The 22625-nt window shown below is 35.0% G+C and overlaps 1 protein-coding gene across 9 annotated transcripts in view; it reads right to left on the reverse strand.

Annotated features, from left to right (window-relative positions):
• Positions 1 to 34: 34 nt before the first annotated feature.
• The window catches only part of KNTC1 (kinetochore associated 1), a 42056-nt gene continuing 19465 nt past the window's right edge, over positions 35 to 22625 (reverse strand). For 6 of the 9 annotated variants that reach the window (XM_052796985.1, XM_052796983.1, XM_052796988.1 and 3 more), the window contains 31 exons: positions 21891 to 22183; positions 21040 to 21212; positions 20751 to 20848; positions 19671 to 19812; positions 18681 to 18737; positions 18015 to 18178; positions 17355 to 17459; positions 16349 to 16477; positions 15499 to 15615; positions 14973 to 15082; positions 14523 to 14733; positions 13760 to 13849; positions 13236 to 13407; positions 12750 to 12808; positions 12404 to 12620; positions 11811 to 11884; positions 10661 to 10871; positions 10444 to 10553; positions 9726 to 9775; positions 9282 to 9360; positions 8484 to 8602; positions 7466 to 7601; positions 6390 to 6485; positions 5454 to 5510; positions 4945 to 4999; positions 4802 to 4865; positions 3627 to 3756; positions 2517 to 2606; positions 1826 to 1971; positions 857 to 947; positions 35 to 583 (listed from right to left, as the gene is read on the reverse strand). In XM_052796985.1, the coding sequence (XP_052652945.1) occupies positions 524 to 583; positions 857 to 947; positions 1826 to 1971; positions 2517 to 2606; positions 3627 to 3756; positions 4802 to 4865; positions 4945 to 4999; positions 5454 to 5510; positions 6390 to 6485; positions 7466 to 7601; positions 8484 to 8602; positions 9282 to 9360; positions 9726 to 9775; positions 10444 to 10553; positions 10661 to 10871; positions 11811 to 11884; positions 12404 to 12620; positions 12750 to 12808; positions 13236 to 13407; positions 13760 to 13849; positions 14523 to 14733; positions 14973 to 15082; positions 15499 to 15615; positions 16349 to 16477; positions 17355 to 17459; positions 18015 to 18178; positions 18681 to 18737; positions 19671 to 19812; positions 20751 to 20848; positions 21040 to 21212; positions 21891 to 22183 (3705 nt within the window). In that variant the 3' untranslated portion in view covers positions 35 to 523. Of the gene's footprint in view, positions 584 to 856; positions 948 to 1825; positions 1972 to 2516; positions 2607 to 3626; positions 3757 to 4801; positions 4866 to 4944; positions 5000 to 5453; positions 5511 to 6389; positions 6486 to 7465; positions 7602 to 8483; positions 8603 to 9281; positions 9361 to 9725; positions 9776 to 10443; positions 10554 to 10660; positions 10872 to 11810; positions 11885 to 12403; positions 12621 to 12749; positions 12809 to 13235; positions 13408 to 13759; positions 13850 to 14522; positions 14734 to 14972; positions 15083 to 15498; positions 15616 to 16348; positions 16478 to 17354; positions 17460 to 18014; positions 18179 to 18680; positions 18738 to 19670; positions 19813 to 20750; positions 20849 to 21039; positions 21213 to 21890; positions 22184 to 22625 lie in introns of those variants that run through there. The other 3 variants (XM_052796986.1, XM_052796989.1, XR_008236661.1) reach the window with 3 other exon arrangements.

The following is a 22625-nucleotide window of genomic DNA, read 5'->3' on the forward strand; positions in this document are numbered from 1 at the left end:
AACTTCATAATTAAAAAAGGTTTCTAGAACACTGTAAGGCCAAAATTGACACGCAAGTCTGTTTATTTGTGCTCACTGTAGTTAAAATTACAATTTGTCTACAAAGTGTATTTTACATGAAGTATACCACTTACTTACAATTTTTAAAAAAGTTTATCACAATTATGGAAGGTTATGTTTGTGTGAATGAAATCTTAGAGCGATCTTGACAGCAGACTTACTTAAACATGGAGAAATACAGAAGTAAAGCAAATAAACTTCAATCCTTCCTAAAATCAAAGTGCTGAATATGAACATTACTGTTGAACAGAAACAGGAAATTCTGCTGTAAATCTAAACTGTTTCAATGAGGATAGAGTATGGAGAAGAAACAGCCTAGAACAGTTAAAAAAACTTGGAAAGCTCAGGGTAGGTTTCGGTAAAAGAGCATTGAGGTTTTAGTTTAATGTTCACTTCACCGGGATGAGCCTTCTCGATGCATGGCCCTCGTCTTGCCAGTAGAGGGAGAAAAGAAAAGGGTAAATCAAGACCTTATCGATGACGATTCTAGTACACAGGTCTCCTCTGGTCCATTCAGATACACCTGGAAGGTAAGAGAACAATTTTAATAGGGCTTAGGAAAATGGGATATAATCTAAGACCTGTGAAAATGCTTGAAAGCGTAAGGCTTAGCATAGCACAGATTTGGTGCAAGTAAAATGAATTATTTGAATTAATAAAGGTATATTTTATTATATACAATGTATTTTACTAAAATTAATTGGCTAACAAGTATCTTTGCTAGAAGTTGAGTGAAGTCTTAGTTTAGAAAAAAAGGAGAAAATACTGCACGTTGTACAGAAGTGGTTTGTTTTACCTTCAGAAGATCACACGATGGTGTATCTACCAAAATGGGATTTCCACATTTCTCTTGATATTCTTGAATTAGGGCTGTTGCATCATCAATGCTGTAGGAGGCAAAAGTTTATCAACTTTGTCAACAAGTTCTCTAAAAAGCCAAGGATTTAGACTACATACACTGAAGTATAAAAATAAGGTATGACCCTACATTTTTGAAGTCAGACAGGTCCTATCATTTCCTGGTAGAGGAAAACAAGCCTAGCATTTAACCTGTGGCTGTTTATAAACCCAATATATACTAGAATTTAAACGGTTATTTATTGGTTCCTGTCCCATTTTAACTGCAGGATAACTGGTAACAATGTGACTTGAAATACTGAGTATTTGGGGTCTGAAGTGAAAGTTTGCAGCTGTGCACAATAAGCAGTGCTGCGAGTCACTGATAGATTGCTGATTGAGAACTGCCCTGCAGTAGGTTCAGTGGCAAGAGCCTTTGTTTTATTTAAGTGGAACATAAGCGGTATTTCTAACTCTTGAAAAACTTAGCAGCAAAACCACTAATTCCTAAGTCTTGAGTACAGGCAGTTCATTTATTTTTTCAGAGTATTCTTATTGCTGAAGCTGTGACTCCATGATGCCGCTAAGCTGAATTCATCTGAAGGTAAGGCGAAGTGATTCAAAGCAAAAACGTTTGTTTCTTCAGTCAGGTTACTTCTCGTATTTTAACTGTATTTGATCTGCTTGCCAGTCGAGGCTCAACAAGCTGTTACTTTGGCTTGTGTGACACTGTAAAACTCTACCCTAAGTATGCAAAGTGGTAAGGTAAGATTTTTATTTTATTTATTAACTTAGCAATACTTTAAAAATTCTTGGAGACTAAGTACTAGCAAATCTCCACGACTTCAAATAAATGAAAATAAAATAAAGGCGAGATTAAATTTCTGTAATTGTTATCATTCATGCATCACCTGTCTTACTAACTTACCAGTTCTTTTCAGCAAAATATTCCACCAGTTCTTTCACTCGGTGAGTATTCATCAGTTGTTGCTTCAACAGTGGAAAATACTTAGTTTTCAAGAATTTTTCATATAGCTTCTCATTTATGATACTGTCCAAAACCAAAGATCTAATCTGTAGATTTAAGATTTAGTAATGGAAAAGTATTAATATTTTAAAGATAAAAAATTTTACTTTTGAATGAAAAGAGCTCAGACTCCCGTAGAGCAGGATTTTTTGAAAATATTTTTTTTAGTGGTGTGAAATGGCAGATTTTATGAAGACTAGTCTCAGATTCAGACAGGGCAATGAATTAAGAAACTTGCCCTTAGGAAGGCAGCCCAAGGCAAGGCAGGAGAGAGTGCAGTTTCATAAACCCTTTAGCCTTTTTGCTTAAAAGGTTTATTTAGGAAATTAAAGTAGTACTGCTGCAAACAATGCTGCCCTACAAATAGGGGCAGCCTATACCACAGCACTGTGTGTGTACGTACAAGAAGTTTTTCAGTTGCACAACACTAATAAAAATGCAAAAATCCCTGCAAATGTTGCTATATTTTAGAAGTGTGCATTATGTCAACTAATGCTTGGCAAGATCAGGAGAGAGAGAAAAAAGGTTCTGTGTACACTTATGTATCAAAAAAGTCTCTAAGTCAAAGGCAAGTGAAGTAAATTTTATTTACCTGAGAAGCAAATGCCACTACTTCTCCAGTGTTCATGTGTTCATCTATTTGTTGCAGCACAGTTTCTGTGTTACATGTCGATAAGAAACCCTTGCAAAAATAAATTACAAAACATTAATATTCTGTGAACAATTAAAGTAGAAACTCTCCCTTCACAGCAAGTATTTGATTTATTCAGGAACAATTAATATTTTGAAATTCTAGGTACAAACATGAAATTATCAAACCAGGAACTGTGCAGTTTGACTGAAAGAGTAGTACTCATTGCTTTTAACTCTCAATGGGTGTTTTGCTGTAGCTGTTACAGATTTGTTTGACTCATTGCCAGCAGACTACATGTCTTACACTAATGCTGTAATTTCGGAAAATCTTTCTGAGCTTAACTTTAATGACTGGAAGTCTAAGAATTTAAGATGCCTTTACTAGTGCCAGTTTGCTCATGACAAATATGGGAACAGCCTATAATGCTTCATCTGGGAGAACAGTGCAGAGCATAAATTAATGGAAACAGATGAGATGAGAAAGGAAACTGTCAAGATACATGCATAGCAAGGATATGGCTTTAAGGCAAATGGTTTACATCAGAAGCTGTAATGCATATCAAGCACCTTTCTAAGAAGTCAGGAGCTTTCCACTCAACACTTTTCTGAAGTAGGATTCAGTACTTACAATCTGCTGTGAAACTAGCCCACTAGTAGCTCCTCAGCAATTATATATGTTATCATCAACTTCACGCTGCCCGGGCAGGAATATGCCTATGGCTTGGATTTTATAGTTTTTTTCATGGGTTTTATGGGTGGGATCCCGTAAAATATCCGCAAAGTCGTAAGGCAAAGTCATATGACAAAGCTGCTGAGGATGACTTTAAGCTAGCTGGTTTTGCTTTTAAAAAAAAAAGCACAAAACAAGAGGCAGTGTTCACATGACCCCTTTCAGAAGGACAAATTCAGAGCAAGAGCCTTTGTGGGTGCGAAATGCCAAGCAGCTGTCAGCAGTAACATATTTAAATAAGCTGGAATTACAAGTCACCATCTTTCACAGTTTCTGGTGAACATAACACGCTTAAAGATATTTCCCTTGCACGGATAGAACACAAAACTTATTATTTACCTGAATTTGCTGCTCTCGCTTCTCAGACTGAGGAATTAGCAACAGGCACCCCAAAGCAAAAGCTGGAAGGTCTAACTGTGCATATTGTTTAGCTATTCCAATGACATCCAAGTCAGCCAGAACTGGACACCTTCAGAAGAAGATTAGGAGTGAAGTTCTCAACTATGATATGTATAACTGGATGGCTTAATACTGTCAACAAAATTGTATTGAGATTCTTAAGCCAGATAGAACAATACATTTTTTACCTCATCTTATTTTCAGAAATGGCCAAGCTATGTGAGTGGAAGTTTCACAGAATACAAATGCATGACAATTTTCTAGCTTGGGGAAAAAAACCCAAAAAACTAACTCCAGTTTCTAAACAGCCAAGGTCCTATTTTGAGGGGAAGTGTTGGCCAACTGCCCAGAGTAATGCTTTGGTACATATGTATATGCACAGTAGTGTAGGCATGTTCTTCAGCTGGATCCCTTTCCAGTATTTCCTAACTAACTTTTGGGTTGAGTCAGGCGTTCTGAGCTCAGATTCTTCTCTTGAGCAAGTCAGAGCATTGTGGTAAATAAGATAATGATTTATTGTGCTTTTTTACATTGTAAAGGCAATGCAGAATGTTTTGGAACATTAATACCATAGGTTAACCACATTTATAGATGCGCAGCTATTAGATTTTTGGCATGTCAGATTTATTCTTTGTAGGAAAACAAATTCTCTGTCTCTTATACTGTGTTAATGTTTTAGGAAATGTGCTATATTTGGGGCTAAGAAAGGTATTAACTGGACTTTTAGGGTTCACCATGAGTCCTTTAAAAATGTCAGAACAGGAACAGATATCCCTCATGGGGACAGTGACTGGACAGATAAATTGGTTTTCAGCAGTCTGTGCTGCTGATTCTGAGCCCCAGTTCAGAGAGCAGTTCCCAGTAGAGTTTAAACAGCCACGGTACGGACTTACAGCACATGTTGTCAACAGTCCGCAGCCATGCACAGAATTTCTGTTTGGATACGTGCCCTGATCCTGTCCTTCCCACAGGAGGCAAAAGGTTCTTCCTCATGCCTCAGATTCCCCAGTGTTCAGAGCTCCTTTGCATGTTCCAGGGCAGGTTGTTAGATGAGAAATTACAAACAGGCATTCCCACTCAAACTAATACAAATGTGGGATGTACTATCTACTTACTTGAGCAGAATCACAAAACACTCGCAACATTCCTCTAACTGTTTAGGACTTGGTGGACATGAAGCTAAGAAATAAAGAAAATGTGATAAAGTAAATATATAACCAAGTTACTATACAAGTACGATAGCTAGTAACAATCCTACCTGTGAGAAATGGTGACAGAACTATACTTCGCCAAGCTCGACTGAAGTTGGGAATCTGTTGACAACAAAGTCTTAAAGTAATAGCCAAACACAGTTGTAACTAAGTGTACTTGTAAACACACACAAACACCTTGACACACCGCAGATGGAAGAAGCCTGTCAATTTTCTTTTTATCCTGGATGAGTTATTGCCTAACATTGCTTTCCTCATCTCATAGTCTAAGATTTAGCCATATTTTGACTGATGGCAAAATTATTCTGTCCAACTTTACAAAACCCTCCAAGTGTTTACTGAAGGAACCAAAAGTGCAAAATATGCTATTTCAGTGATTAATAATGATGCTCATCTGCATATTGCATTGTCATCAAAATAATAATTCAAAGAGTATTTTCATGCGTAACACTTCATGGCATAGATGGCTGCCATTCACACACACACACAAACAAATAGGGTGCTAAATTCCTGTTAAGTGAAGAAAAAGATGAGGAGTCACAGAATATTTGCTTACCTCCCATAATGAATGAATCCCAGTAATTGCTAACAAAACTCTTCTTAGATATTGAATCTGAAAAAATTTTTTTCACAAAATGCTACAGTGTTTTTGAAGATTTGGTGATAATCTACAGAACTACATCATGCTTGTTGTCTTGCCTACAGGATGCAAACTTACAATTCGTCAAGGTACCCGTGTTTCTTTGGGAGGAGTAACTGATGCATATGGAAATACGATTTATAGTTTAGTAAATTGAATTATCACAAGCAGCAGCAGCATATGTTATGTCAGTAAATACCCAAGATTTCTGGTAGTCTTAATGGTGCTGAAAAGCTTATGATCCCAACTTCTTTGCTATTAGTACCTAAATCTCATTAGATTAAAACTAGGTTCAATACCTGCCCCTGATAAAGCCACATTGCCACGTACATCTGTTACCTCCTTAGGCTGTAGCAACATTACATAAAGTTTGACAATCAAAGGTAATTAAGATTCTGAATGACAAAAATCAGGATTACTATCATAATAAAAAAAATTTAGGAGTAATATTTTTCTGTGTGTGTATAAGTATACACATATGAACAGTTTGTGCATATGTGTGTATTTGCACACAAAAGTATGCATATTATGTTGTAAAATTATAAGATGAAGGAATTTTTCAATTTATTATCATAGGACTTACTCTTGCCACCTGAAAGGCTTTGTGCCTTTAAAAAAAATAAAACTAGAACAATTTAAGATCAAAATTCTCAAGCAGTACTGCTAAAACACAAATTCATCAAAGCTTCATCAGTTCAGCATCTAAGAGCCCAAAGTAACCATGTAAATGATGAATAATTGTTCACAGTAAGTTTATAGTTTATGTATCTATCCCATTCTTTAGAAATCAGTGGATAAAAAAAAGCCTTTTTCTCACCTCACTGCAGAACTTCATACTTAAAAATTCCTTACCATACTGAAACCAAGGAGTTTCTGTAGGAGGCCGTTCCACAGTTGGGAATCATATACTTTGTATTCTAGGCTAAGTTCTGTCACCAGTCTAACAGCCTAAAGGAGGGCAAGGACACACTGTATTTTAATATACATTCATGATCATCAAACCTTTACTGCTTGCCAGCGTAATTTTAGATTTTTACAGCATTACCGGGACTTACTTTAACTCCTGAAAGGCCACAACCAAGCCACTTTCAGAATTATTTTACACATGTGAGGAGAATTAAAACAAAACCAAAAAACCAACCTATACATGATAACACTTTATTTTCTAATTGTAGGAAGGCTAAAACTTTTTTAATCTGTCACTTTCAAACTTTAGACTAGCATGTGTATATTTCAACTAAAGAACAGATCACTTCCATTTTGTGGCTATACATCAGAAGTATTACCATTGAAGCCTTAAGAGAATAGCATACTTTTTTTGTCACATACTATTGCCTACCTGGAAATCTCATTTACCTGCCCTTGTCTTCAGTGTTAAGTTAGCTGCTTACAAAACATACTTGGTAACACAAAGTAATTGTCAAATTCCTAAGCAGAGTAAAACTTAAAATCTATCCCTGGCAGATTAGATTAGAATAGCTGTTAGTTACCTAAGGTGTATTCTGTTAATATTTAATTAATATTAAAGTATGAGGTATGAGTCCAAGCATCTTTAAAGAAAAAAAAAAAGGCTTTTGCACCAAAGATCTTGCTTCCCAGACAAGAGACAAGGTATGGGTACACAAAGGTGGGCAAGTACTAGGGAATAATTATGTGATGGGCAGTAGACAGCACATCAACAGGTTGGGGTTTTTTCGGTCACTCTGAAAGAGGAGAGTCTTTGGGGTAACTGCATATTCACTACTGTTTTTAAATATAATCGTGAGTTGTGTATCGTGAGTAGTGTATCATGAGTTGTGTATGAACAGGACAGAGTACATTGGAGCAACATCTGTTTAGAAATGCATGTGCTATGTAGAAAGGTGTACATTTCACACAATGTGTAACAAACAAACAAAAAATTATAACGGATTTAAAAAAAATCATACCGTGGGTTCATGGCTGTGATTCTTCCACAGCCCTTTAATCATTCCTTCCTTAGGACTCTTATGAAATGATTCATAAGTATATGGAATATTCAAGATTTCAAACTCTGCCAGATAAATGCAGCATTTTAGAAAATACCTGCAAAAAAGTCCCCCCCAAAACCAGGAGTTAATGATATTTACAGTGATTACTACATTATAATTCACATAATCAAGCTCAGGATAATATTGGAAAAGTATTCTTCTGTTGCTTTAAAAAAAAAAAGAAAAAGAAAAAGAAAAAATTACATAGACTGTACTTATGAAGGAGATCTTAATGAAGTAAAAAACTTTCTGGTAATTGCTTAGGGAAACCTCATTCACCAGAATGATGGATGGCTTGGATCATCTCTAAAGATAAACCAGTTACTATAACTCTTACAACTAAAATTTCATTCATGCACAGAGACTGCATATTTACAGAAACCCATATGTAGCTATTTGGTACGATGTACTCTGAAAACATCACTTTCAATTAAAAAGACCCTAATTCCAGATTACCAGCATATAAACTATTCTAGATATTTTCTAGGCTAGTTAGTTCTACAGATATTTTCAATGAAACATTATTCTGCTGGGGTTTTGGTTCCTTAGTTTTGCAGAGGACTATGTCTTTGCAAGATGACCAGTTCCAAACTGATGAACAAAACACTATATATATATATATATATATATATATATGGGTAGGAGAAAATGCTTCAGTTGCTAGAGAAATAACTGCAACCTATGCAAAATGGAACAAAATATTTTCCACATGATGTCATATTACTTTCAGGTTTACAAATTAGGACTGTGATGTAGTGGACTGCATTACAGTGAAGTTAAAAGATCTAATTATGCTCTTCAGAAATAGATTTTAAAAGCTCAAAAAATGATTAGTAAAAAATAATTCTCCAAATATCATATATATATTTTTCCAATGGCTGTTAAAGACCAACAAAACATCATTATTAAGGAACACCTTAAGGAAAATTCATCTTACTTTACTTTCTCAATGGGTTTCTTGAAGAGTGATTCCACAGTGTTGGTATCTGCCAAGTAGAGCAGACACTTAAGTGCTCTGCTCCTGTGAGCAAATGTCAGCTGAGTAACACCAATTGGCTGAGAGGGGGGAAAAAAAACACCACAGTGAAAAATCACAATTGGCTGAACAACTAGAAAGAGGGTTATATATGTCTAGTATGATCCCTTCTAAGATTTTTTGATTCATTTAGTGGAAATATATGCTAAATAAGAGACTGGTTCACATTCAGCTTTTATACTAACCAACTGAAATATTTGTCAACTTCAAAGAACACTGCTAAACCAGGTGGTTTTCTAGATTTAAGACTATTAATGCAGGCAAGAAAAATATTTGTGATATATAGTATCAGAAACACATTTAGTAAGTGTGAAAGACTGAAGGTTAAGGTTCTGCTAAAATAATTTTACCACTCTGCTTTAATTCCACCCAAAGTGAGCCAATGTATTACACCAGCTTAAAGCACATTCTAGAAAACATTTAATGAAGTTATTTTTGGATAATATCAACACTAAATTTAGAAAACCCAGAGTTTAAGGGCTGCTCTTGACAGTCAATAGCAAAATTCAATGAACACCACAGTTTCACTCCAAAGGTGGGGGAGAGAAACATAGTTTATATACTGTATGAGCTCTATCCAAAACACAGATACAAAGGCCTTAGGCTGAAACCCATACAGTTAAGCAGACAACACTTGATTTTAATAAGAGGTAAAAATTTCATAAGTAGCAAGCTAAAAATAAGAATTTAGAAACTTACAGATGTGGCAGATGTTGTAATTGCAAAAAGCATTCTTGAACTATAATCCATTGGCCGTGACTGAAGTAGATATATAACTCTGCAAAAATGCATTTGTTTTTAAGACAAGTATAGTGTAGCTATTGAAATACAATGTATCAATATTCATTCAAATGTAAATATAGTTCATTGTCAAAAAGAGATTAAGAATAAGAGATTCCAAGGATATAGAAAACGAGGAGAAAACCTCCAAATAGCTACTCTTAAGCACTTACTGCAAATGGCATTTCATTGCATAATGAAGTATTTGATGATTCAAAACTGATGTCACCAGAAAGTAAAAATAAGAACACAACAGTGAGTTCTGAATCACACACACTGTTAGGTTTCTTGAAAAAGCCAGGTATAGTTAAACTTGCAAGTTAACAATAATTTGCCATATTATATGCAAGACAACACACATACCTTCGGAGTTCTTCATCTTCCTGTACATCTGGAAAGATTTCTTGAGTTTTCTTTAAAAAGACATGAAAATCTAGTTGTGAGGGTTTTCTAAATTGTTTGGATAAGTAGCTAGGTCATATCCTTACTTAAACCCAGTCTTAAAAGCTGGGCACCCCTGCTAATGCAGCCAAGGAAAGGAATTCCGGATTTATCAGTCCTTTCTTTATTTAACTGTACGCTTGGCAGTCAACACCATTCCTCAGCCGGCTAACTGGCATTTTGAAGCAGAGGTAATGCCTGCCCCCTGCCCCTTCTCACCCAGCTGTACGCTGCATAGACAGCAATTAACTCTCTGTTTGCTAAGTTGCAACAGGAGAGGATTCATTCTCTTTCTGATTCTCAAATCAGTATTTCATGAGGCTAGTATATTTACAACTCCTTTACTCCTTTAGGCTGGCTACACAGCCTTACTGTAGCACCAAAGACAAGATTTTAATCTCTGTACAGAGAAGGGAAAGCATTTCAAATCATTCTCACTAGAGACAGTAGTGTGCAACAATATTAGAAAGGTATTGAAATTGTTAGTGTTCAGAATTCAGATGCACCTTAAATAGATTCATGAGTACTAAAGGCAAATTATGCAAAATAACATTAGTCTTTTGAACAAGTGATAAAAATATACATATTTTATGTAATTGGCCACTTTTCTCCAAAAGTCAAGTCTCCAGTGATGACTTACTTCTGAGGGCAGCGTGCTTGGACACAGCCATTTATCCAGCAGTTTATCCCAAATTTTGTTCATATCCAAATCGTTAATTTCTGCTATCTCCTTAGCTGCCATATGGATATCTACATAAATAGGTAGAGACAATATATTTACAAACTAGTATTATCTTGCTTAGCATCTTTTAAAGAACAACTTTTTGCTCCTTTGAAACTAGATTATGGATACTCACCAGGATAGTCTCTGCCAGTTGGATTTTGGATTCTTTGGTCTATACTGTGGTGTTCATATAGTAAAATTATAAGATTTGCTGGTTTCCCAATAGACTTCAAATGCTCTCCAGTGTTCAAGTTATGCGTTATTAGAACATTTTCTGTTGCTGATCGCTTATACTGCATATATAATTTCTTCTGTAAGACTTGGGCTTTTTCATGTGACTCATCCTTTAGCAAAACACCACAGTTTTATATAAAACAACATCCTTTTACTCAAAAGCAATAGAAAAATCATCTTAACTTTTTGTAGTCTAAAACAGTGAACTGGGTAGCAAGATCTGTTCTTCAGATGTGTCTGCATATCTGTATCTACAGGTATTTTTTCTGTAAAAAGACACTATTAACCATGCTGCTCTAGCAAGAAAACATATTTTGAAAAAAATTGTAGGCAAAGATATGTTGTGAAAAAGCCAAATAAAATATGTACCACATGCACCGGTATGTAAAATTAAGACATTTTGAGGTAAGATGGAGAAGAAAAAAGATTTAATATTAAGCCTTGGCTGCTAGAATTACAGTTTAATTTTGGCACAATTCTATTCAAAGATGTGACTTAAGTGTCAGAGGACTATTCAGTGTTCATTGTGTCTCAATGACTCCATAGTAAGCTTGATATTTATAAGCAAGGCTGAAATTCTTATTCACCTTTCCTTACCAACCATGTAAACATGAGCATGAGAATCAAGTCAAAGCAGGCTTTCTTTATATATACTACAAATAGCTAAAGAATCTTTTTGCTCAAAGCAAAAGTTAATAACGCTATTGATCTAACAGCTGGAACAGATTCCATCTCATTTTCCCGCAGCAAGACAAATGCACACAACAAGAGAAAGAACAAATTACTCTTCCTTAAAACTGTATATTTTTTGTCCAACCTCCAAGAACTGTAAGCCTAATTTTTGTTAGGTTGTAAACTGGAGAATGTTACTGGACAGAGGGTTCTTCTGAGGGGTCACTTACACAGTCACTTCCCCAAAAGAAAGTACTTTCTGTATCAGGGTTGGTTATGGTACAATTCACACACCACTATCTAAAACACCAAAAGACAAAACACTAACCTAAGTACCTGACTACACAACAACAGTCTTGCAAGCAGTTTACCATTACCTTAGCTGTAGTATTCTTTAGCCATTTCTCAGCCAGATAGAGACAGAATTTCAATGCCTGAATCTGGTCAGGACCTTTTTTAAAGGAAAAAAAAAAGGGGGGGAAGGAAGTAAAAAAAGTAAGTTTTCATTAATCCTTTCTACAGTATACAGTATATCTATTTTATTTCAAAGAATTTAAAAAAAAATTAGAAGCTATTTAAAATATTAGGAAAGCTCTTGTGCCTGAAGAGCTAAAAAATATTACCCGTTTGGATTCAGATAATAGAGAAGCTAGCTTTAATTTGGCTGAAATATGTGCTTCTGCTGGAAAACTTGTCTGAAGATGGTATGAACACGTAGAAACTTTAAGCTAGACAACATGGCTTAAAAGAGAGCAAAAAGGATTTAATAGCGATGCTGTGTTATAAAATGGCTGTTGTTCTAGCCTACTGTTCAAAATTGGATGTAGGAGACAAATGCATTTTTATTCTCAAACTTCCCCATGTTTTATCCAAGAATACTGAACAAATGTCACAGGCTAGCTATTATTTTCTCAAACCTATTCTCCTCCTCCTATTACTTCATCCCTCAAGGAATCACATAGCACCTTACCTGTTGGAAATTCTTGTGCAATCTTGTGAGCAATAGCTACGGCCCACTCTGGATTAATGATAGACAGGAGATATGACTGAATCATCTGCACGGTTTTAGTTGTTTCCTTGTTAACAACTGATGTATATCCAGCATTTTGCATTTCAAATATTTTTGGTTTCAACTTTTTTTCAAAGACATGTCGAGCTGCAGACATGTGTAAAGTATCCAGTGAAACCTAGAAAAACATTAAAGTAGATTAAGAATTAGCTGAAGTTCTACAGTGAGGCCAAAATAAAGACAATAGCTCTTTTTGGGTGGTGGGAAGAATAATTTTGAAATACATTCTTTCAAGATGCTACTTTACCTTCATTAGTTTGGAAATCAACAGAAGTGTTGGGAAGGATTCCTCACTGAGCTCTGCAGCTGAAAGGAAAAAGACAGCTGCCTATAAGAGTGTCACAGTCCACTTGCAGCTTTCTCTATGAAATTAAACACTTTCAGTTCATTGTTAGATGCAGACCTCCATTGGGAGAGAAAGACTATAATCTTAATTATCCATACTGGCCTGGGAAGTGGGATACGTGGATTACTTTGGTCTTTGACAGGTCTTAACAAAAGAATTTGAGGACAGAATTCTGCATTGTATATATCGCCTTGGCTCCACTGAAAGCCAGTTACCTCACCAGTAGCAATTTGGGAGCACAAGTGCTTTCAGAAGTACTTGGGATGAAAACTGCATTAATAAAGAAATACAATTAATATAAAATATATACTGTAGAACTTTAAAGTTCACAGATAGCAGAGAAATGGAATTATACATATATCTAGCCATAAGAAATACTGAACGTACCTATAATATTCCAGAAACATTGTGCAGTTCTAAAGAATATCAGATGAAAGGGCAGTCTGTTTTGAGCAGCTGGAGATAAGGGAATCACATGCTCTAAAACATATTGGTGTTCTAGGTCTACAGGTGGAGAAATTCTTTTATAAGATTCCAGATGTTTGAGGAGGCTCAAAGCCTGGGGGGGGAGAAAAAGAAATAAGAAAATGAAAAAAACAACAAAAAAGCAAAAAAGCTGCAAGACTACTATATTTGTCTCTGCCCCCCCAGTAAACATGCTTAAGTCCTGGAGGCATATGGAGTTTTTGGCAGAGTTGGTACGTGTCTGTAGAGTTTTTATCCCTACTATGAGCCATTGCTGAGAAATAGTTAGAGATGACTATTTCTTGAATGCTATTCTGTGAATGAGAGCTGTGTAGATAGAATAACTCAATTAATTTCAACAGACTCTTGGATTAGCTACACTAATAAATAGACAAAACAGAATACAGATGCCGTTAGCAAGGTAACAGCAACATCTTTGGACATACCTGATTCAGCTGGATACTGGTATTCTTTTCATCAGCATTTTGTATCACTTTCAGGACAATTTCAATAGTTTCATAGTCATAAGGATCAAGCTGTTTAAAATAACGAACTAATTTATAAGATCTTATATGATTTGTCTTTATAAAAACATATAACTGAGTTAACTTTTTCCGGTTTTAATACCAACTATATTGGCATTACACTGAAGAAACAGTATAAGCATCATGACATACTCTAAAAGACTTCCACTTCATAGCCCTAAATCTTAAAAAAATTGTCAGGATATTGCAGAAAGACCAAATACGAAGTGATGAAAAGAAAAAAACCCAACAAACCCTAAAACCCCTCAAAACCAAAACCCAACCAAATAAAAAAACCCAAGGTATAAACTTTTTTGCCCCTATCTATTTTTAATACACTTCGAAATATTTCCAGTGTGCTATGATATTTAGAAATGACTTTTTTGTTTGATTATTTTCTGGTTGTTTTTTAAGGGAAGTTGGGAAGAAAGACTCTACCTGTCTTTAAAGAAAATTAGATATGTTGTTCTATTTTTTTGTTCTAGAGATGTAGAAAACTGAAACTTAACATTTACATTCTTTAGCAAAACCAGAAAAAAATAAGCTTTTCAAATTTCTGTGGAATTCTTAATCTGTCGTTCAAGTGACATCTGAGACTAGATGCATATTTCAGGGATTCTTTTTGCTTGTTTTGGCGTGGGTTTTTCTGTTTTGTCTTTTTTTTATTTTTTAATTTATTTTTTACCTTGTACAATATTCCACTCAGGCTAGTGACCAGGTCTTTTGTGCTTTTCAGTAGAGGAATTATTTCTAGTGCTCTAGCTAGTAATGTGGAATGAGGTTGCTTCTCACTGTATTCTGCAGAGTCATCTTCAACATGATTTGTATTAGCATTCTGGAGAAGAAGTGTTTCAATGCAAAGCTGCAGTGCAGCATCACTGTCCAGCATGAAAGTACTAGAAGAAGACAGAATATTATTTTCTCTGTGACCTCTGATGTCATCAAGGTGCTTATCTCCTTGTGAATAAATTCAGCAGGAGACCAGTATGTGTTGTGATTAATATTAAAAAAAAAAAAAAAAGGAACAATTTGCATATCACATTAATTAGGATCTATTTAAATTAAAATAGATTTCAGTAGGTATTGTTATTATTACAGCAATAATTAAATACAATTGATTTGCTTCAATTATTACCTGCAGTAATTCAATATGAGATCTGTGTCTACTTTTGGATTTTGTACCAGCGTTCTTATGAGTTCCTTCTTCCTTATTGGTGGTTGTCTAAATACAGTCTCAAAAGAAATCTACAGATAAATAAACATTATATCTTCTTCCCAAAGAAGTCATTTAGGCAATATCAAGACTATTTCCTTATATAGTTAACCTCTTACATTTTCTTTAGTTTCAATCCGGAGATTTTTAAAGCAGCAAAAAGCAGTGCATTTGCTGACTATGCCCTGTGCCAAATACTACTTAGGCACTTAAAAGTTCTTTTACAGCACCCTCAATTATTGCATTTCTCAGTTTCTGAGGTTTATTTAAGACAACAAGCAGAACGAAAAATTAAAAACAAAACCACCCCCCAGCTTTCCTTACATTTGAATGGGAAATCTGTCTAAAAATCACAATACATCTCTAAATATACTGACATTTAATCAGTTACAAAAACCCTAAGATAAATAATTTAAAAAAGAAAAAAAAAAAAAAAAATCAAACTTACACCAAATTTACCGAGTTGGATACCCCATTCTGCATCAGTAACTAATTCTTGGAATTTTTTATTTTCTTCTGCTTCACCACATTGGTTAGCAAGCTGTGCTCCAACCAGAGCTACTGCCTAAAAGGAGTGAGAAGGGAAATGAATACAAGTATAATAAATAATTTGAAAATTCGGAATCCTAAGGTCTAAATCCTTAGAGGAACCTAAAAAAATTCATAGATGATCACATAACTGTGTAAAATGAAAACAAACCTCACAGAAGGTAGTATCAGGCTTACCCCACCTCCTGAGTTGGCAGTTCAAATCTACTTTAAAATTGAGTTTCTTTCTCAAAAATGTTTTGTTAGTATTGTACTCGTGAAACTAATACAAAAGGTATTTTTTAGACATCATCTTTTCTCCACATTTATGTTACTCTTCCTCCCCATTTCTTTGTTATGCTTTACTTCCCACTTTCCTTTATATTTTAATAGATGTATTTATTTATTCATTCCATTCTTGATGACTGCTGTCAGACAACAATTTCTCCAAAATATAATGTAGGTATAAATTATGGTGGGACCTAAAATAAACAATTTCAAGCTTTGGAATAAGTCATGATGAGATAACCTAATACTTAGATTTAGATCATGCTAACTATTCACAGCAACTGCCTGTGTACAATCTTACACTGTGGTAAAGAGAGGTAGCTTCTCTCTCAGTGGTGCCCTAAATGAGGAACTTGTTGAAACAGTTACACCCTTAATAATGGCAAACTATTGCACTTCCATATGATATTGCTGACGTCTTTTTTAAAGAAACTCTTTAACATTCATATTTTCTGAAGAAATACATTGCCTTGTGAATTTACCAAAACTTTTCTGTAATTTTGCCATGTATTGTTTATGACATCCCACAGCTTATTGAACATATCTTCCTTGGGCAAAATTGTGCAATATCCCAATGCCAGGTTCTGATCTATGAGACGACAGTTGAATACCTGTGTTTTAGGGATTAAAAAAAAAAAGAAAAAAAGAACAAGGTATAAACTTTAGGAATTTCTTTTAATAGGTCTCTCTGTATAAAGTGTAACACATGAAAAGTACTCTGTAATTTAGAGGTGTATTGCACCTTCAAGTTAGAGGGGGAAAAAAAAAAAGAATAAAAATGCATTTCAGGTTTTAGAACTTAAAATCTAAATATACTGGAGCCAGTCTAAAAGTAACTTCCCTTAGTCTAAACTGCCTTAGAAGACGGTATATTGCAGGTTTTACAGATAACTTTTTTAAAAACTCTCCTCAACTAGAAGTAGTCTACAAATCTAAAATGAAACCAGGATTGAAAATGAGATAGAGAATACCTACAGATCACAAAGGCCATTGTTATAATTTAGGAGTCCTTAAAGGATCCCACAAAGATTAAGCTCCCACTGTACCTAACCTTTCAGGCAGAGCAACTAGTGTATGATCGAAGAGCCATAGTCTGCAAGAGGCTCAAATACGTCAGGGCTACAACGCGTGGCTGCCAGCGATGTGGTGTCAGTTCAAAAGCTATTCAGAAACACGTGCTCCAGCTGTGGTAAGAAGCAAGGCAGCTGGGATTGCAGAGGCCAACGCTGTCAGGCCATCCAGCTCACGCCCCGTTCTGGTATTGAGACATGAGGCTGTGGAACCCAATCCCTTCCCACCACTGCAATATTGTCAGTACTTCCCTTCACCTTCTCTACGGTTTTCCAAGGTGTGTGATTCTTCCAGAATGTGTGGGGTTTGTGGCATTTGGCTACATGACAATTTCAGAATGGGCTTCTGCAATGAGGGTAGCATCTTTCTTGATAGAGCAGAAGGGGCTCACTCTTACCCTTTTCAGAGCATTCTTACCTTGTGTAGTAAGGTCAGGATAGTGGTCATAATTACTGAAGTACACTTCTGTTTCATAGCAATGAGAAAGCTTTTGGTTTCAGCTAGCATATTGCCATCATGGAGCTATCATAAAAAAAAAAAAAAAAAAGACAGCACACAGTTAAAAATAAATTCTAAGCCTTCAACTTCTCTTGTCATTTATAGCATAATACAAGGTACTATAGTAATTGTATTTTCAGGTTTAATTAAGGTCTTATAAAGATCTCTTCTAGGTAGAAAAAGGATTTATGTTTCCAAGTGCTTTTTCACTGAGGACTGTTTCTTGAATATTCTACTTGCAACATTTCCCATACTAACCAATGATAAAACAATGTGAAAGAACATAATAAGCCATTATTAACATTCATTTTATTTCTGGCCTCCCTGCAGAGACTAGAAGTTTAGTTCTGAACATACTTTGCAAAGAGAAACAGAGGACCATGAAGAACAGGGAAGAAACTATCAGCTCCTTTCACAAAATGACTCAACATCTGATCAAGTGGTATTAATTTTTGAAAGGTCATGGCGAAAGCCTCTCCCACAGCTATCAAATTCTTATGTAACTACTCTAAACTTGTTAATAGTTGGCGTACTTCTAAGATTTACTCTTGGCAAAATTCAGCATCATCCTTGCCATACCTTTTCACTCAGGGACAAATCCATGTTATTTGATACACCATGCTGAAGACAGGATCCAAATGAACAGACTATTAGCCGCAAAGCTAACTCACACTGACTGCACTCCATGAGGTTCTGTAGCACTGCACAGATGGGAGTTCTAGCTGGCAGCAGAAGGTTTTGTCCTGTGATATATTTCAAAAACAAACAACCCCAGAAAATAATTAGTATCTTTATATTAAGCATATCATTCTTGGAATTAGTATCAGAGCAGTTTCTCTTTTTCTTCATTAAATTTGTGACACAAGATCAGCCTTAGTTCCCTTTGAAACCTTAAATTTTCAGGGCTTTTAATTTAGTAGAGACTCCCATTTTAGTTCAGAAACCAGAAGTTGGTCACCTTCTTAGAAAGGCTCTAATGGATCCTAGCTCGCAGTGGTAGAGCTTCTGTACTGAAGTACAGGTTTTGACACCATGCTCAAAATCACATGGCTGAATGGTAGTAATTATCATCCAAACTGGTGTCTTCTGTGCTGAACCAAGCTATCCCCCTAGAATATGGCTTTAAGTGGAACACCTAAGCACCTATTTAAAAAACTATGCATGCTTGCGTAGGTTTAACTTAAACCTCACATTTTCTAGTGGTCTGGTTTATATTTTAGCGTGGTGAATTTGCCATCATGATACCTTTAACAAATGCGCAGTTTGCCAGGCTTGTAGAGTCCAAAGGATACAGCTTGTTCTCTGAAAAACAGACAAATACACATCAGCAGTGTACCAAGATCTCAGCAACACTATGAAGCCTGGAAGTACCTTAAAAATACTCTACTTTAGGGACAGTGCATAAAATAAACACACATGAACTCCAACAGCCAGGACTGCTGTTTTTAACTGTGCCTAATCAGAAGTTATTTTCTAGGAGGGAATAAATATATTTTCAAATGCACAAAGGAATACAAACCAACAGTTTTCAGTAACTACTTTGTGTTTAAATCCCTTTGTCTTGATAAAGACAGTCAGCATAAACACTTTATCTGTGAATGTAATAAATATTCAAATCAATCAAATAAGCATATCCTTTATAGGTAGATTTAGCACTGTGCAACAGTATTTGCAATTACATGCTTTTTAATACACCAAAGACACATTATGAAAGAAAGCATTTACATCAAGAAGTATTAAAAATAAATAATTCTAAAATATTCAGTGCTTCTTTGAGAGCTGGAAGTGTCTTTTTTCAGCACCTACAACATTGTAAGGTTCTGTTTATAATACTTGAAATTTTCAAAAAGTTGTGTATATCTACAATGGTATATAATACAAGGACAATCTTTTTAGAATAAGCTGAAATTCATCTTGATAAAATCCTGTCTCCATTAGTGACTACCAGAAGATGTCTAGAGAAGATCATAAGAACAGGGAGAAGTAACACTTCTCCAGAGCATTCTTCATGTTTTCAGGTATTTGTTATTCAGATTCTTCCTGAACCAGAACAAAAAAACAAAGTCATCTTTACATTCTATACCCCCCAATGGATATTTCTTCCATGAGTTTGTCTAATTGAGATTTCTGAGGCGATAATTTCCATACACATGCTGAATTATTTATATTCCTAGACAAAAATTAATACGAAATACAGATTTTATACTGACTCAATGTTCAGGAAAGCAAGTTTACCACAAACAGGCAGGAGAGAAGAAATAGTTTCATATGCAACTGGAAGAGCTATCTGTGGATCAAGAACTATCCCATCTTCTTTAAAGAAGTCATCATAAGTCCATTCTTCATAAGGATCTTTATCTCCTCCAAAAGACGTTGTCTAAATAAGAACATTGTCAAAAGTACACACAATAAAAAGAACAGCTAACAAGTCTACTAACAAACTAAGTGTTGCAAGAGATTCCAGTTTTCAAATACAGGAATAGAACGTGATCTTCTATTTGAAAATGGATTCTACTATACTATTTTTTGTTAAATGGCCAGTAGCATTAAACACATTTCCTAGAGTGGCCATATTTCTCTTTAATGTTGCAGTTACTTAGTTGTACAGCCAAAATGCATTCTTAATTAATTTAATGGAGGCTTTCATAAACATTCTTAGCCAAATATTATAAGCAAACATTTTTCAAATAGATATTTTTTTAGAAAAATAACATTCAGTGCAGAAATATGCTTGCCTAGCCACTTTGATCTATTCCACTCAAACTGTAAGAGCCCATTCATTTCAAGTAGCCTAAAGCACTGCTTGACCTGAACAAAAAACAAAGACACTATTCAAGAACTTGATCCATCTTAAAAGTTTTACAAAACTGTTGGAAATGCCTTCACATAATACATGCATTTAAAAATCAAAGCCTCCCTGCCATATTTTACCAATTTAAAAAAAAAAAACAAAACTAACTTTTTTGAAGTCAGCTCTCTAGCAGTCCTGGTAGCAGCTATTCAACAAAATCACTAATATTTTCAGTCACATTAGCAGGATTTATTATAGTGAAACGTAAGTGGAGAATGCCACTTGTGTTTGTGCCACAGCTGCACTGCTTTTAGTACTCAAATCACATTACTCTTGATGCTGAAGTACACACATATTCAGGAAAATTTTTATTTGTAGAGCTGGGGGGGGGTGTTTGCTTTTTAAACAAGCTGATTAAATATTGCTGGAGAATTGGGAGAAAAAAAGTATGTACAGTGAACACTATTCAGTCAATCAAGACATTAAATATGTTAAAAAAATGTATTTAAGTTAGCAGAAAATACCTTTACTGTAAATCCATAGTTTTCTATTTGGCACTGTCTGTAAATTTCCTTGGCAGCCGAAGTATATTTACATAGTTCCACAGAATCTAACAGTAAATCTGTAAAAATACTAAGATCATTAGCATACTATGAATGGAAGGTTCATATGTCCTATTAAAAGGAAACAACGTTTTACAGCACCTATTTTTACAGAGGCATATAGAAATTCACTTTGTTTTCATGTTCATTAAATATTGTTTGGAAAGTTGGATTCCCAACATGAACACAAATACATGATAATAGCAATTACCTGGACTACATACTGTAGCTGCTTGGCAAGCCATTTCATAGATCACTGCTGGAAGATTCATATTATTAGGAGTGATCATTGGAACATCAGCTCCCAACATATGACAAAGCCTCTGACATGCTGAAAACAGCAGCTTCCCTGTTTCTTCATTACAGTGATTTTCATAGAACTCCCTATTAAAAAGAAAGGATGTTAAAATAAATAGTCCTTAGGGCTTTTACTTAAGGCCATATTCTGTTCTAATTATTTAATTCTCTTACTTATTTCACTTATATGACTCACTGCAACTAAAACTGAAGTGACTAAAGTGAAAAAATACAATGGAGCTTACCTCAGAGATATATACTGAAGCACACAGAACACGTTAATAATAAGAAATATATTTAACATTTTCACCTCATCTCTTTTGGCAAGAGGCGGTAGTAAGTTTGAATTATCTGACAACCTAAGCATGAGGCAGAGACCAGCTAGAAACCATGACATGGTATGTACAGTCAGCATACAATAGTTTTCTTCTACCTGTGTAAGCTGAGAAGCTCTCATAATGGTTATTTAATATTGTGCCTTACCTATCTCTCACTATAAAACTGTAGGGAGTCTTTTTACTTAGTAATCATGTTGTGGCAAAAACCAATGGCAATTTTCAGAGACTACAACTTAATTCTAAACTCAATATTGCATACAAGCAATATAAGCACATTGCTTAACACTCATTTTTAGGAAAAAAACCCCTAAAACAAAACAAAAAAACCCTTTCCTTTGCTCTGCATCTACTTCCTTCTGCAAAGTATCAAAAATAGTACAGAAAAGCCCCTTAAAAATTATAATCTTAAAAACCTCTGCAGTTTTACCTGCATATTTTTACAGCATCTTCAACTTTTCCAGCATCTAGTGCTCTCAAGGCCAGTTTTTCTCCCAGTTCTTGCTCTGACCTTTGCAGGAGCAAAGCCAGTCTATACAACCTTGATTCAGTAGAACGGTTCTTGGTTTTATCATCTTCTGAATTACACTTCATTGTTTGCACTTTTCTAGACTTTGACAGAGATCTGACAGTTTCATAAGCTTTTATGTGATTCTCAAGAAGCCTAGACATCAGTGAAGGATTCCTAAATTCTTTGACTGAAAGAAAGATATCAAAATCTTCCTGCAACAAAAAAATAAGATTATATATTTGTATTCATGTAACTTCCTTTAAAAATGTTGTGGATTTTTTTTTTTTGTTAAAATGTTTTTATTTCCTGTCTCATTCTTAGAGGAATACTTTGAGTATGAAGTTGACTTTACTCGTTTCTACCAATTACTGATTTACATAATAAATTAGAGAATTCTGCTAGGCAGTAGGTAAGCAAAATAAAAAAACCTGAGGGATACTGCATGCTCAAATGCTGTATTAAATAATTTAAGTTTACAAACCATAATAAGATCTTAATAAAATATTACAGTACTCTATCATGAACTCTTTGAAGTGTTAGCACTTAAGACTTTTGGGAGAGCATCTAATTTTTTGGTTTAAATGGACAACTGAGTTCTAGCAATTGGGAACTTTCCCAGGCACTATTTAAATTGCTAGATTAGCCTTAGAATCT

Source organism: Harpia harpyja, chromosome 9 (genome assembly GCF_026419915.1).
Source record: "Harpia harpyja isolate bHarHar1 chromosome 9, bHarHar1 primary haplotype, whole genome shotgun sequence".
Lineage (NCBI taxonomy): Eukaryota > Metazoa > Chordata > Aves > Accipitriformes > Accipitridae > Harpia > Harpia harpyja.